The following is a 15,874-nucleotide window of genomic DNA, read 5'->3' on the forward strand; positions in this document are numbered from 1 at the left end:
CTAGGTCTACAGATACAGGGACTAATGGAAACAATGAAGTACACACTGACAGTCACTGGAGCAAGGCCCTCTCACAGTTGGGAAGATTGGAGTTCCTATGAGCTGTACCAGATAAAAACAACAAAAAAATGTACATTTATAACATTTCTAACTTATCCTAAGACTAGTAGACAAGCAGCATAAGCAGTTCTAATTTCCTAAACCCCAATGTGGACAGTTGATGGCCTATAAGGTGTCATAAAATCAGACAAAACAAAATACTTTCTGAAAAAGAAAAAAAAAATGGTTGGCCACTATCAACACCCAGAACAATTAGTTTTAAACAGTTAGGCCACAATATTTTGTGAGCTTATGCTGTAGTTTTTTAATGTTTGTCATAAACAATAGTAATAGTAAAACTAATGCGTTTCTTTCTGTTATTACAATAGTAGTGAAAGAATAAATGCATTTTATCTCATACAATCATATATGCCTAAACAATGTAGATATTTAATATACATGGAATGAAAAACTTCACTAACCCTTGACTGATTCCAGAGTGGTCTTGGCCTTCCTTACATGGTGGTGCTTTCTGCAGATCACCAAGTTGTCATCAAAACTTGAGCTTATAATTGAGATCTTGATGATAAATCTGAGTATAAAGGAATCACTCATGGTGATAGGCAGAAACAGGCTGAAAGACACAAGAATTAATCAAACAAATATAAATGTGTTAACAGAGATAGAGAGAGAGACAAGTGCAATTTAACATATAAACATGAGTAAAGTGATTTTACTTTTTGCTTATTAGAAAACAAAATTGGATTTTTAAAGAAATCTAAAGAACCTAAAAAGAGCAAAGAAAAAATATTCATATCTGAACAGTGAACACCTTATAATGTACACTTGTATATATATATATATATATATATATATATATATATATATATATATATATATATATATATATATATATATATATGTGTGTGTGTGTGTGTGTGTGGTAGATTAAGCTATTTTTTTGTTTAGTTTTGTGTTGTACAAAAATTTCTGCCTTTTTCCTTTAAAGGCATGGAAAATAATTGTTTTTATAATAAACCTTTGGAAACACTTGATGTTCTTTAATATTGAAACAATTACGAATACATTTGTATTATTAGAGTTGCATATTGCATATTATATATAGATTTTGCACGAATTCTATTGTGGAAAACAACAATCTGGTTACACTGTTCCTTATCTTAAAATGTATATATTGTTCTAATGCATGACCAACGTTATATGTGAGAAAAAATATGTTTTTAATAAATGAACTTGATGTAATTAGATAACGTCGCTAGTTTACAGTACATGCTTTATCAACAAATTGTGTTTATTTGTTTACTTTTTACTTACCTTGTGGAAAACCGCAGTGAACCTTGGGATCGCAATGAACCTTGGGATAGCGAGCATAGACTGTAAAAAATAGATCGCCACATACAATGACCCCAACTTTAATAAATAATTTAAAATGAAAAATATCAGCCGAAAACATTTTTAAACTTAGTACTTGAAATTTAATATTTTTTTAAAGTAAAAAAATAATAAATAATATGAATGAATCAAAGTTTTATTAGGCATAGTTACCCTAAACTGGACAACCGAATATATTTTCACTCATTAAATATAAAGTAAATGATAAAATATTTCTAAACACCAACTAATCTCCAATAAAAATATATTATGCAGCATTAACGTAATATTTAATGTTGACAGTTGAACTCATCTGAGAACTCACCGCTGATGCAGTTTGACCAATAGCAGAGCGGCGTTAAACTCACCGTGAAGGGATGTCACGTGGGCCGAAGTTTATTCATACAGTAGTTTCGACCCCGTTTACAGACGCTTTTCATGAACAAAATAAAAATTACATATTTTTAAAATAAGAAAACTAAGATAATAGGCGTAAATCAGGTTTTAAAAATTGCGTTGACATCTATTGGTAATTATACGAGCCTCCAGCGTCTCCCTATGACGCCTCAGGCTCAGGCACAGATTCTATAGGGCAGTGGTTCTCAAACTTTTTTCACCAAGTACCACCTTAGAAAAAAATTGTCTCTCCAAGTACCACCTTACGACGCTATTTTTTAACCAGTATTAAAAATAGCGTTGTGGGCCTAATTAAGCAGAACATGTGTGCACAGTTTAAAAACTATGCAGATTAATTCCTATTATTAAGAATATGTATTATTGTCAGTCACTTTAAACATTTTAAATAGTCTGAACATTAACTGTGCTTGCAGGTAAAAAAAAAAAAAAAAAACGTTTTAGTTAAAATGTGCTTTTAAAGGTTCATAAAAAATGGCGCTGTTCTTAAAAAAGTAAAAAGAAAACTGCTGCACTTAAATTTAAAGTATTCATAGTTGCCTATTCATCAAAAGCTGGAAATGTTGCTTGGACCTCATAAATATAGGCTATATGTCATATTCATACACTTTTAGACAAATCTTGAAATGTTAAATTTACATATGACAGGGTTCATACAGGCACAGCCTAATGAAAATCAATTCCAGCACCTATTTTTTTTCAAGACTGACATGCTATGTATTGAAGACCTGAAATGTATTCTCAGCAACCCATAAAACATTGCATAGGAATAGATACACATAAAAACCATTAATAATAATAATAATAATAATAATAATAATAATAATAATATTTATTAATCATATATTAATAATATAATAAACCTGCACTTAATGCTTGTGAAATCTTTTTTGTACTCAAGGAAAAATACTATTACACTGCTAAAATAACACAAATTTTAGTAAATAATACTAATATTAGGTAAAAGTACAAAGTACTCTTTTAAAAAGTACTAGTTGGTTACTTTTGAAAAAAAAATAATCAGATTTTCATTATGAAATCACTTTTTTAAGTGTAAACCTGATTAAATGGTTTAATTGCTTAAATCTCAAAGCTACATGTATAGGAATTTGCACTAACAAAGGAAGTATGGTCGATTTTTCCTTTCATGACAATTATTCTTTTTTCAATAGCATTGGCAAAACTACCACATAAACTTTAAGGCCATAGAGACACTTTTTGCCCATTTTTAAACAATATTTTCAAGCTTTGAAAGGTTTAATTAAAGTATATGGTAAAAATATTTAAATTTAGCCTTTTATTTACATATTTTACACTATTTTTCTTTACAATATGGCAAATCTGTTTCTTAAACAGCTGTACATCACATGTAGATTTTATTTTACACTTGATCTTAATCTAAAATACAAAAAAAAATAATACAAGTACACTGTCAGTAAAAATAAATAAATAAATGACTTCATTTTACTTGAAGTATTTGAAATATGACAACAATACATTTATCAAAGCAGTGCTTTAAGAGCATTAATGTTAATTTTAATAAATAAATAATACGTAACAACGAATTGTTTTGACCTGTAATGCTTTAAGACAGATCAGAATACAGCTAAATGTATAACGTTAAATCACACAAATACCTCCTCCAGAAACATTTCCAGCATAATTCTTTTGTCGTAAAGAAATAAGTCCCCCTTTGCTAAAAGTAAGTTTCACTTCACAATACAGCCAAATAAGAAGACCATTAGCATTGTCATCGATCATGCATCAATCTAATTCTAAATACTTGATAACTTTGAATACTTTTGACTAAATTTAGTCAAGGAATAAAGATAAATAATGTCTACTTTAATAGTGGAGAGATAGCGATTGTATTCAACCTTAGCACACAGGCGATCATGAGAGGACTTGCAGTTCATTTGAAAAAATAAGCCTATTTAGGAGCTCGCATATCTGTTTTAGCGATTTGCGTACATGAATGCGCTCTCGTGTTAAAATAAAGCACTCGCCGCATTTGCAGAAATGAGTAATTGCGCAATACCTCTATTCCCGCGCCGCCATTCATACTGTGTTTAGAGGAGTGACAGGTCAGAGGCGAGTCGACTGGCTGTCGGAGAGCGAAACGTGTATGTAGATCATCAAAAAGGCAGGAAATATGTCCGCGGTTTAATTACTCTGCTAGACATCTCTGTAGTGAAAACATCCGAGAAGCATTATTCCAACAAAACATTTGTTTTTAAGTTGTTTTCTCTGTCTCTGCAACACAGAAAGCCTTTGTCCCGCCCTTACGTTTCACGCGACTAGAAAAGGTCGACTGTGATTGGCTACTTTTCATGTCAGTCAAATCACCCTTCAGAATCAATGCTTAAACTTCGGAAACTGATTTTCAGCAGCTTATGTCACAAAGCACTAAAATAAACATTCTAAGCACAGCGTTGTGATCGTACGCTTCACCAAGCAGACAATGCTGATCACATCGATGTTATATTACGCATCAAAGGATTAAAAGTGTTAATTGTTTCTTTCATTATTTGGCGATTCCTCCGCGTACCACTAGGAGGAAGCCCGCGTACCACTAGTGGTACGCGTACCACAGTTTGAGAACCACTGCTATAGGGAATCCCTGCACGTCTAAATATGACGCTAAAGGGGTACCCTGTGCGTCAACAACTTACGCCGAGGGTTCCTGACCAAGCGTCAGTATGTGACGAGTTGGGAGTGAGAACGTGTTGTCTATAAATAAAAAAGGACTGTATTGAAAGCTTAATTATATATTTAGCAACAAGGTAATAACTGTGTTTTTATTATTAAACTCACAGCTTCTCTGCAAAGTCAAGACAAATGTGATTCAAACACACAATTTTTCTTTCATTTATTCAAATCCACTGAAATAAAAGTACACTTAAAAACACATAAATTAATCTGTCTTTTTTTTTGTTTATTTATGCTTTTGATTTGCATTAAATGATCGTTCCTCCAACTTTTGATGTTTAAAAAAGTGACTTTTACTCAATGTTTAATAGTTTGAAATTATACAGTGCTCCGCATAATTGAGTACACCCCCTTTAGAAAATGAATATTTTTATTAATTGCTCAGTGAATATGGGCAATGTATTCTGGTCCATTTAATAAAAAAGATTTACTAAACATATATATTTATTAAAATAATATTTTAGTCACCAAACATATTTAGAAATTGAAAGATCATGCAATTCAATTCAAACAAAATATTTTAAATACAGCCTAAAAAAATGTAACAATGTATTGTATTTATTTATTTTTTTGCTACTCTTGATTCTTACTCTTTTTAAAATTTGTAGTCAATATTTTTCTATAACATACATTTGGGTGTAATAATTTGTGGACCGTTATCATAAATTATTTTGTTAGATTAGCTCCAGATTTGCCTTCAGTACTGACTAATCTATTGTATATGCACAAATATAATATTGTATAGCTTCCTATTAAAAATATGAATTTAAAAGATAAATTTGTGAGGGGTGTACTTATATATGCTGAGCACTACATATTGCCTGGTTTAGAGATGCAAAGTAGAATACAAAAAAGCTGCCAGTACTTTTTCTGTCATGTTACAGATTTAATTCTCTAAATAATGTTTCCTATAAAATATATATATATATATATATATATATATATATATATATATATATATATATATATATATATATATATATATATATATATATATATATTTCAAACTACTAAAATGTCAATAAAAGTCACCTTGTGACATCTGCCGAGCTGAATTAAAACACAATAGTTGAGAGAGCCGAGATCAAGGACTAATAAATCATTTTATAACTGTAAATAAAAATAATACACTTGTTATTAACAAACAATAAACAGATACTTTTTAAAATGTAGACTAATATTATTATTAGCCTATTGGACTTATAATATTATTAATATATCTGTTTATTCAGATTTTGCTCTACAAATATTCATAGCAGTTTTTGTGTAACATATCTTTATTAAGTATTTATTAAGTCAAGGTTTTACAGTAGTTCAAACTTCAATGCCTAACGCTTACCCCACTCAGGTTTAAAATGTATAATCAACCATTAAATAAAAAACAAACAAACAAACAGAAAGAAAGAAAGAAAGAAAGAAAGAAAGAAAGAAAGAAAGAAAGAAAGAAAGAAAGAAAGAAAGTTCATCAAACATCATTTCACAGACTTCTATATCTCCATTTTTAGGAGTTCAAAAACACCTCCTAGATATTACAAAATTCAGAGCTTTTTCCTTGTTACATATGTGAGCTTTTCAAGAGCTAAAATATGCTATTAGGTTTCTCAGCCAAAGTCCATTGGAGGAGCGATCAACATTTTCCCAACATAAAGCAATACAACATCATGTTTGTATTAAACATACAGTAAATCAATCAATTTTTTTTTCTTTAGTTGACAAAGCTCATAACAGTTTTAGATTTAACCCTGCTGGTCAGTACAGTAGTCATAATATTTTACCACTCAATGTTAAATATTATATAGAGTTGAAGCCAGAATTATTAGCCCCCCTTTGAATTTTCTTTTCTTTTTTAAGTATGTCCTAAATTATGTTTAACAGAGCAAGGAGATTTTTACAGAATGTCTGATAATATTTTTTTCTTCTGGAGTTTTATTTCGGCTAGAATAAGAGCAGTTTTTAATTTTTTTAAAAACATTTTAAGGACAAAATTATTAGCCCCCCTGAACTATTTTTTTTCATAGTCTACAGAACAAACCATCATTATACAATAACTTTCCTTATTACCCAACCTGCCTAGTTAACCAAATTAACCTAGTTAAGCCTTTAAATGTCACTTTAAGCTGTATAGAAGTGTCTTAAAAAAATATCTAGTGAAATATTATTTACTGTCATCATGGCAAAGATAAAAGTAATCAGTTATTAGAAAGGAGTTATTAAAAGTATTATGTTTATAAATGTGTTAAAAAATCTTCTCTCCATTAAACAGTAACTGGGGGAAACAATTAAACGGGGGGTGGGGGGTGGGGTTTTGGAGGGGGGTAATTCCGGGGGCCTAATAGTTCTGACTTCAACTGTATAAAAGTTTTTCTATTCAAAACTATGTTGATAGTAAAGTTATGTGATACCATAATTGAATAAATATATTAAATTAAAATAAATTCAAATTAAAAATAAAAATCTGAATCATGGATGTCTGCTATTTACAATTTTTTTTGTTTGTTTACAATTGGCAAACAATATAATTCTACTCATTAATGTGAATCAGAAACTCACAGAGTATGAACTCCACACTAGACAGTTGTATCCTCAGCAAGCCTTTCACAGTGTTTCATAAACTGAATTGTATTGATTAAAAATGAAGCCTGGGGATAAAAAACAGAGTGCTACCAGTGTGTCACGCACAACAGCTCGGACAGGTATTACCCAAAGCTTGTTATCATGCTGTTATACAATATCCCGCTACCTTTAAGAATGTTAAAGTTGGCAGCCTGCCACGGATAATGATATCAAAAGTGAATTTGATGCGTGCAATTCAATTGTTGCAAAAGAAAACTGGCTGGGAGATTAAAATTAGGTTCTAAATGCTATCTGGGGCTGCCGTAGAATGAGGATTGACATGAAACATTGGAGGAAGAAAAAAAAATGCAAATAGATTGAGCAATTAGATGGCATTCTTACTGGTACTGCCATGGCAATACAGACAGCGCAGATAATGCACTACACTCTTCCAATGCGTGCACCTCTCTGCTCTCATTTTCTCTTGATTTTTCACTAGTTTCTTCCTTCTCTCCACACCACTAGCACACAACTATGCTGTTTGTAGGTGAGAATCCGATTGCACATTTCAACTGAAGTCTAGACTCTGGTCTCTCAGGTCTGCTGCTATGAATAGAGTTATTGATATGGATACTGTAGGTGTTGTTGAATGTGCACTTGTCAGTGTGTAATTAACGATTCCACCTATTCATAGTTCTTCATAGTGACGAGTAAAAAGAAATGCTGATCGAACCACATTGAGAATGTTTTTTGTTGCAACCTTGAGCTACGCTTGATTAAATTAGAGCTTATTTAAAACGGGATGCGGAACAAAAACATTTTGACAACCCCTGTGAATCGAGCTGCAAATCAATGAAATAAATTACAAACTTCTGGAGTGTTTGACAAATGTTTTCCTTCACTTTATCACACTTGTCAGCGCCATTAAATTTTCTATTTTAGCTTAAAATGTTTTCTTCTAGAAATATGTTCTTCTTGTTTTCTTAATGCATGCTATTTACATTGAATTGAAGTTATTAATGCTATAAGCCTTTATTTTATGATTTTATTTTAAGCCATGATTTTACTCTTAATCTGTTCTTTTGTAAGCCTTTATAGTCTAATAAAATTCACAGTAGTTCTGAATCCAATTGATCCAATTGATCTATAATGCTGTAAGTACTATACAAACACACACACACACACACACACACACACACACACACACACACATATATATATATATATATATATATATATATATATATATATATATATATATATATATATATATATATATATATATATATATATATATATATATGTATGTATATATTGAATTGAATTAAATAATTAAATTAAATTTGATTTAGAGACGGAGTGAGAGTGCATGAAATATACATACATACAACAGATCTGTCTGGTTCTCAAATCTGATTTGCTGAAAGCTGTGCAATATTCTGCAATATCAGATCTCCTACAGCCTCTTTACCCTTTGTGTATTACTCCGCCCACATACAACCTGCAAAAAGCAGATACAACAGATTCAAAGTTTCAAAGATGCATGCTCAACTGTCTAATTGCCAGCTTATGATTTGAATCCAAGGCGGAAGAAAGTAGTTCCTCATACAAAAGGGTTTTTGAGACTCTCCATGTTTGATTTAGTTTTTATATACACAATTATGCCGTCAAACTGTTGTATAAACGCAATATCACACTCATAGCAGTGCTATATGGCTGTATATCGGCACTGGTGGGGGCACTAAGGCTCTCAGCCTGCGGCTGTCATGACTGTGTTTGTCCACCAGATGCCACTGTAGTTCGCCAGCAACCACCAGCGGACTACAGTGGCTTTAAGACTACATTTCCATACATTCTTTCGCACACACACCCGGTCTGTCATCCACACTGATTTACAACCACAGCTGTCTCCATTCTCCGTTGATTACCTGGACTATATATTCAGTCATTTATCCTCTGTCAGTTGGTCGTTGTCGTTCCTGTTGGTATGTTTCCTGATTCCTGTTTATATCCTGTTCTTGTGCTAAAGTCTAGTTCTAGTTTAGTCTGTTTGAGTTCCTAGTATGTTGTTTATTTTGGTACTTTGTTACTTTGATTTTTGGATTTTTGTCACTTTCTCTGCACTATACATTAAAACTGCACTTGGATTCTACACCCGTTTATTTCCTGTTTTGATCACGCTAAAACATAACAGCGGCCTCATGCCAACGCATGCCTCCCACCAGTGCCGATATACAGCCATATCGCACTGCTACGAGTGTGATATTGCTCATATATTTATTTATTTATATATATATATATATATATATATATATATATATATATATATATATATATATATATATATATATATATATATATATATATATATATATATATATATATATATATATATATATATATATATATATATATATATACTATCTCTCTCTCTCTCTCTCTCTGTCTTTACCTCATGCACTCTCATTCCCTCTCTAAATCAAATTTAATTATTCAATTAAATTAAATTTTAAAAGAGCTTTATTGGCATGGCTTGTTAGGTATTGCCAAAGCCTTGCAAATGACATAAACAATGAACTAATGTTGCATATTGTTTGGGATGTCCAGATCTAATCACGTGATCGGAAATTGGGCCCTATCACACGATTTCAGACTCGATCGGAATTGGACGTTACCGCCGCTCGATCAGGACTCGAATATATGTATATTATATATAATCTCATTATTTAACACATCAATAATTATGTGGTGGCACAGAGTTAGACCTATTTCTTGACTTCACACAGAAACAGCAACGTGCAGCATGACATCCCTTTGTTGCAGAAACGCTATTGGTCAAATGCTGGTGTTAGGGGCACCCCTGCTGTTAAATGCAGCCCCTCTGAAATGTGCATTTATTAACTGAAGTAAAAAAAATATATATATATATATAATAATAATAATGTTAGGACACTAATGAGAGTGACTGTGGTGAGTTCATGAATGGAAACCCTTCCCATACAGAAGATATATAAATACATGCAATACAATTCAATACCGATGAGATTAAGTAAATTGTTTGAGGTGTGGTTTAGTTTAAAACAGCAACAATAATTTTGTGTGCTCCATGTAGCCTAAATGTCTGTTTAAAACCCACCAAAAAGTCTAATTTTTGGCTATATTAGTCAATATTATTATTTAACATATATTTGTAAACCTATAGTGTGTTTTAAAATGCATTTCACTTCTTGTTCTTGTATTATCCATCAAAATAATAATCATTACCTTTTAATCAATTATAGCCTTTGATTTTTGTTTCAAATGTAGACTGAGAATGTTAATGAAAGTCTATGAGGGGCTGCATTTTGCAGCAGGGGTGCGTTTGTCTGCACAACACCGGCAAAATATTAGATGGAAGCAACTTGAAGAGGAAAGCGAGTGTCTGTCTACGGTTTGGATGGATTTTATAAAGTTGATGATGACAACATTGCCATAGCGAGCTTTAAGATATATGTAAATTTTGGATTGCCTGCTGGGTATTATTAGTTGAGATAATATTTGTTTTTTATATTAGATTTTTAAAGTCCAACAGTGAAGAATTTATGTTATTTATTACTTGATTGTTCAAGGTATACCTCACAGAAGGGCTCTGTTTATTAACAGAGTTGAATGTTAAAATAAGGTGAATTAAATAAAAAATAAAGAACATCCTGGATCTGTTTCTGCGCTCTTCTTTATTCATTTTATATATTGTAGAAGTTGGTAGATACTCAAAATCAAATGACTCCTGATTGGAGAAAAAAACCTGATTGGGACATCTTCAGTGATTATATAATACATATACATCCAGTACAATTATTACTACAACTTCTGAAAGTGAACAGCCATATGTTGCATAAAACTAATCAGAATGTTTAACAATGTAAATTATGAAAATTTATAAAATGTATATCACCACCACTTTGAACATCAAGAAAAATTGGGAAAACAAAAACAATTGAAAACACCTCTTTGCTGTTTCATTGCTTTCTTAACATGATTGATTGCTTGATTGGTTGGTTATAAAGTATGTTTAAGCATACTGTGCATACTAAAATCAGTACAGGAAAAAAAAAAAAAAAAAACCATGTCCACCACAATTATATTTGTGTATTTGATGTATTATTCACAGATAATTTAGATTTTTTTTCTGTATATGTTTAGTTTTTATTTTATTTTAATAACAATCAGTTAACTGTGTACATGTAATGTAAGCACTTACCACGGAAATACACATAAAACACAGTTAGACTTAACAATCAGCTCAGCCAAAGAAGAAGAAAAGCAGGATGCTCAGAAGATCATTTGCATTTCGCTAACTTAAGATGACTGACGGGTTAATGCAATAGAATGCAACAAAATGATTGCACTCATAAATCACTACAAATACTCATACACAGATGGATGAGTATTCGCTGTGATTTATGGGTGGGCAGCTGGACAACGACAATGACATTGCTCTATTTTGTGGTGTTAAGCCTGATTTATACTTCTGCGTCAGGTGACCGGCGTAACCCACGGCGCAGGCAACGCGCGTGGCTGTGCATTTATACTTCTGCGCGCTGTCTCTGCTGGTCTGCATTAACACTTCCGAAACGCTAGTTGGCAGTGAGGTGTAAATGTTCCTCTGTGTCAAGTTTCTTCGCTACTTTTTTGCATTTCCTGAACACTTCCGGGATGTACAAGTGGCTCAAACTCGCTCGTTTTGAGGCAGGAACCGGCGGACGTGCAACAACTTTAACTATGAGGTAAACACAAAACAAAACTTTCCATCCGGAGCTCCTTCACGGGACTCCACACTTGTAAACAATCGCTCGCGCGGCGTCGCGCCATTCGCGCGTCTCTCGGTCCCGCCCAGACTCGTCAGCGCTACCAAGCCGACCAATCACAGAGCTTATGCTACGCGTCGTTGCGACGTGTAGTTACATTTTTTGAGAGGTGCACGTCAGTGACGGCGATGGCCACGGCGAAGGGCTATGCGTCAGCGCCGTAGCATACGCCGGTGTTTGACGCAGAAGTATAAATCAGGCTTTACTTATGTGCTTGTTACTTTTTTAAGCTTTCTGTATTTATTTTGTCTGGATTTTTCCCCCAAATATATTATTGCCTGAAAATGTCAAATGTAAGCAAAGGAGTCATGATAATGAAAAACAGCTTAAATCATAGACTTAAGACTGCTGTTCTCGACTTATGAACACAGGGGGCGCTGTTTGTGTGTGAAATCCAACATGCGCTGGAGACAGGCTTAATTCACAAAAACAGTACGACCAGTTGATTCATTCTGTTAAACAAAGACTCAAAAATGAAGATACTGTAACTTTTTATCTATCTATCTATCTATCTATCTATCTATCTATCTATCTATCTATCTATCTATCTATCTATCTATCTATCTATCTGTCTGTCTGTCTGTCTGTCTGTCTGTCTGTCTGTCTGTCTGTCTGTCTGTCTGTCTGTCTGTCTGTCTGTCTGTCTGTCTGTCTGTCTATCTATCTATCTATTATGAGCGACACAGACATTTAGACATATAGACAGATAGATAGATAGATAGATAGATAGATAGATAGATAGATAGATAGATAGATAGATAGATAGATGGATGGATGGATGGATGGATAGATACATAGATGGATAGATGGATAGATGGATAGATGGATAAATGATTCGTATGCTACTTCAGTTATTGACTAAGGTCTCTTAAACAAAAAAAAAAAAAAAAAAAAAAAAAAAAAAAAAATGAAAATAGCTAAATGAACCTTGTGAGTAGATATGTAATAGGCGTGATAATGTTGCTTACGTTCGTCCACCCATGATCATCCTTATTGTTTGTTTAGCTAAAATGACCGACCATCTGCATACATTCGCATTATTGTTGTATAATAGGATACTTCAACAAAAGTCAAATTTCACGCAGTTCAATTTAACCCGACACTTTCTGTATCTGTCAGACGACACGCTCGCAGTCGAATCGTATACTTTGTGCGCTCGCGCTCGTTATAGTGTGTGTGTGTGCGCGCGCGCGCGTTTACTCCCTCCCGATTCTCCGCATCTCATGATCCTCTGAGCGTCTCTAGGTGATTTAGCGCCGCCAGTCTGAAGCAGGTGTTCAACATGGCGATCTCGGGACTCGGATCTCACTCTATTTCACTGTTTTTCTACGTGATTTTAGCTGCGTTTCTGCATAAAGGTAAGACAAACGGAGCATGTATGAAAGCTTGTGTTTGGTGTGGAAGCGAGAGCTGCGTGTAAACAACACATGTAGCACTTGCGCACGTCCCCGATGCTGTTCATTCGCAGTGAGGACTACTCTCAAAGCTTTCGTAGTTTGCCTGAATGGGAAAAAAGCTACATTTTAAAGACTGGCACATTTGACTGTTGTGAACGGGTTTTTGGTTGTTTTGTTGGTGAAAAGTATGTGCAGAGGCTGTACAGTAACCTAATGTTGCTGATGAGAGTGTGTGAGAGAGGGAGACAAGTCCGTATCGCGCAGTCAGAAGTCGGTGTAACATGCTGGAGATCTGAAAACGCTATAATGAGTATTTTAAATGCCTTATGTAAATGAATGCACATGTTTAACACAGATTATAAATGAGGAGCGCGCGCATTGCAGAATACTTGCTTTGACTTTATGGAGTGACAGCGGCACTGCTCGCACTTATTGTCACAAACCGGTCATCTTCAGTTCTCTCTCTGTCTGATCTTATATGGATTATCATTTCACCTGTTCGTTTAATGTGGAATTGGAAGACGCAACATACTGTTTCAGCTTAATTTGATAGTTTTCCTGTTTAACATGATAAAACGCCTCTGTTCGATTGAGCACGCCGTGAGGATTTACTTATGGCAAGCTGTTTTCATGTTTATCACTTTAAATACTCGCTATAATTTACATTTAGGTTTCGTTTTAATCACGGCTAATCCATTTGTGACTAGCAATAAGAAGTAGCCACTGGATAAAACCACCTAATAATGTTCTTCTAGTAACCTTACTATTTTCAATATACAGGCATCTGTGGTTCATTTATCTTTTTATTTCTCTTTTGATTAGGTTTTGTTGGTATTAGTGCTGTTTAGTTTTACTATTAGTTATCATTGATTCATTCATTTTGCCAATTCATACATTGGCTTAGTCCCTTTATTTATCAGGGGTCACCACAGCAGAATAGACCAACTTATCCATCATATGTTTTACGGAGCGGATGCCTTTCCAGCCGCAACCCAGCACTGAGAAACACCCAATACACTGTCCCATTCACACACATTCACCACGGTCATTATTCAATTCAAATATGCTGGCTCACCGGGCCCAGCCTGGACTCAAACCAGCAACTGCTTGCCGTGAGGTGCACAGTGCTAACCACTGAGCCACCATGCTGCCCTAGTTATCATATATAAGCACTTTTTTAAATAGTTAGCCCAGTCTAAATATTTGCAAATCTTATATTTACATACCAATTAATAAAACAATACTCTATTCACTGCTACTAAAGTTTCTTATTTAGTTACAAATGTTTTTTGCTCAGTTGAATGAACTGTTAACTGTTAACTACTGTCTTTTAAAATAAATCAATTAAATGCATTTGCTGTCCGTAATTTATTACACTGTATATATATTTAAAAATCCATATATATATATATATATATATATATATATATATATATATATATATATATATATATATATATATGCAGAAATTGCCATAGTTGGGAAAACTTATAGAATGCAGTGGACGGAGAGTATAACAAAACAATTTGCATTCCTATTTGCTCAAATAATAAAAGAAAAGCTAAACAATAAAATTATCAAGACTTTCAGAAAAAGGAAAAACAAAATAGTGTGAGACGGATAATGGCTGCAAAATTTACTGTCATGTTCCTAGATGCTGCATTACAAACACTTCGCATAAGTGGTAATTCATTATTATTATTTTTTTAAATTCATTCCAAAAGTATAGCTTTATAAATGTAAATACATTTTAAAAAATCGCATTACTAAAATTTCATATGATGATGCCTATTAAACATGTCATAACCATCTTGTTAAAACAGTCTGTTATAGTAATTATGACATAGTGTAAACTTTTTCATAGTGTAATTGATTTTAAAGCTTCACTGCTTGTCATATAAAATATGCCCCCCAAACTAATTATTAATCCTACTGTACCTCTTAACTAACCATTAAACTTACCATTAACCAATACCAGTAAACTACTTTTTCGTTCGTTCGTTCGTTCGTTCGTTCCTTCCTTCCTTCCTTCCTTCCTTCCTTCCTTCCTTCCTTCCTTCCTTCCTTCCTTCCTTCCTTCCTTCCTTCCTTCCTTCCTTCCTTCCCTTCCTTCCTTCCTTCCTTCCTTCCTTCCTTCCTTCATGCAATCATTCATTCATTCTTTTTGATATATTTCTAATAGGCAACGCAATGGTGCAGTGGGTTGCACGTTTGCCTTACAGCATGAAAGTTGCAGATTCGAGCCTCGGCTCGCTCAGTTTTCGTTACTGTGTGGAGTTTGCATGTTCTCCCCATGTTCACATAAGTTTTATTCGGGTGCTCCAGTTTCCCCCACAAGTCCAAAGACATGTGCTATAGGTGAATCGGGTAAGCTAAAATTGTCCGTATTGTATACATGTGAATGAGTGTGTATAGATGTTTCCCAGTGATGGGTTGCAGCTGGAAGGGCATCTGCTGCATAAAATATGTGCTGGTTAAATTGGCGGTTCATTCTGCTGTGGCAACACCAGATTAATAAAGGGA

The 15,874-nt window shown here is 33.5% G+C and overlaps 2 protein-coding genes across 5 annotated transcripts in view; one reads left to right on the forward strand and one right to left on the reverse strand.

Moving 5' to 3' along the window:
• The window catches only part of LOC147840601 (uncharacterized), a 570,564-nt gene that overhangs the window by 404,907 nt on the left and 149,783 nt on the right, over window positions 1-15,874 (reverse strand). The gene's annotated exons all lie outside the window — the stretch shown is intronic.
• cadm1b (cell adhesion molecule 1b) overlaps window positions 13,161-15,874 on the forward strand; it is a gene marked incomplete at its 5' end in the record, with an annotated part of 352,349 nt that continues 349,635 nt past the window's right edge. For 3 of the 4 annotated variants that reach the window (NM_001441347.1, NM_001441348.1, NM_001441349.1), the window contains one exon: window positions 13,216-13,312. In NM_001441347.1, coding sequence (NP_001428276.1) covers window positions 13,237-13,312 — 76 coding nt within the window. Of the gene's footprint in view, window positions 13,313-15,874 lie in introns of all 4 variants that reach the window. The other variant, NM_001423722.1, reaches the window with a different exon arrangement.

The sequence above is a fragment of the Danio rerio genome, chromosome 15 (genome assembly GCF_052040795.2).
Source record: "Danio rerio strain M-AB ecotype USA chromosome 15, GRCz13ab, whole genome shotgun sequence".
Classification (NCBI taxonomy): domain Eukaryota; kingdom Metazoa; phylum Chordata; class Actinopteri; order Cypriniformes; family Danionidae; genus Danio; species Danio rerio.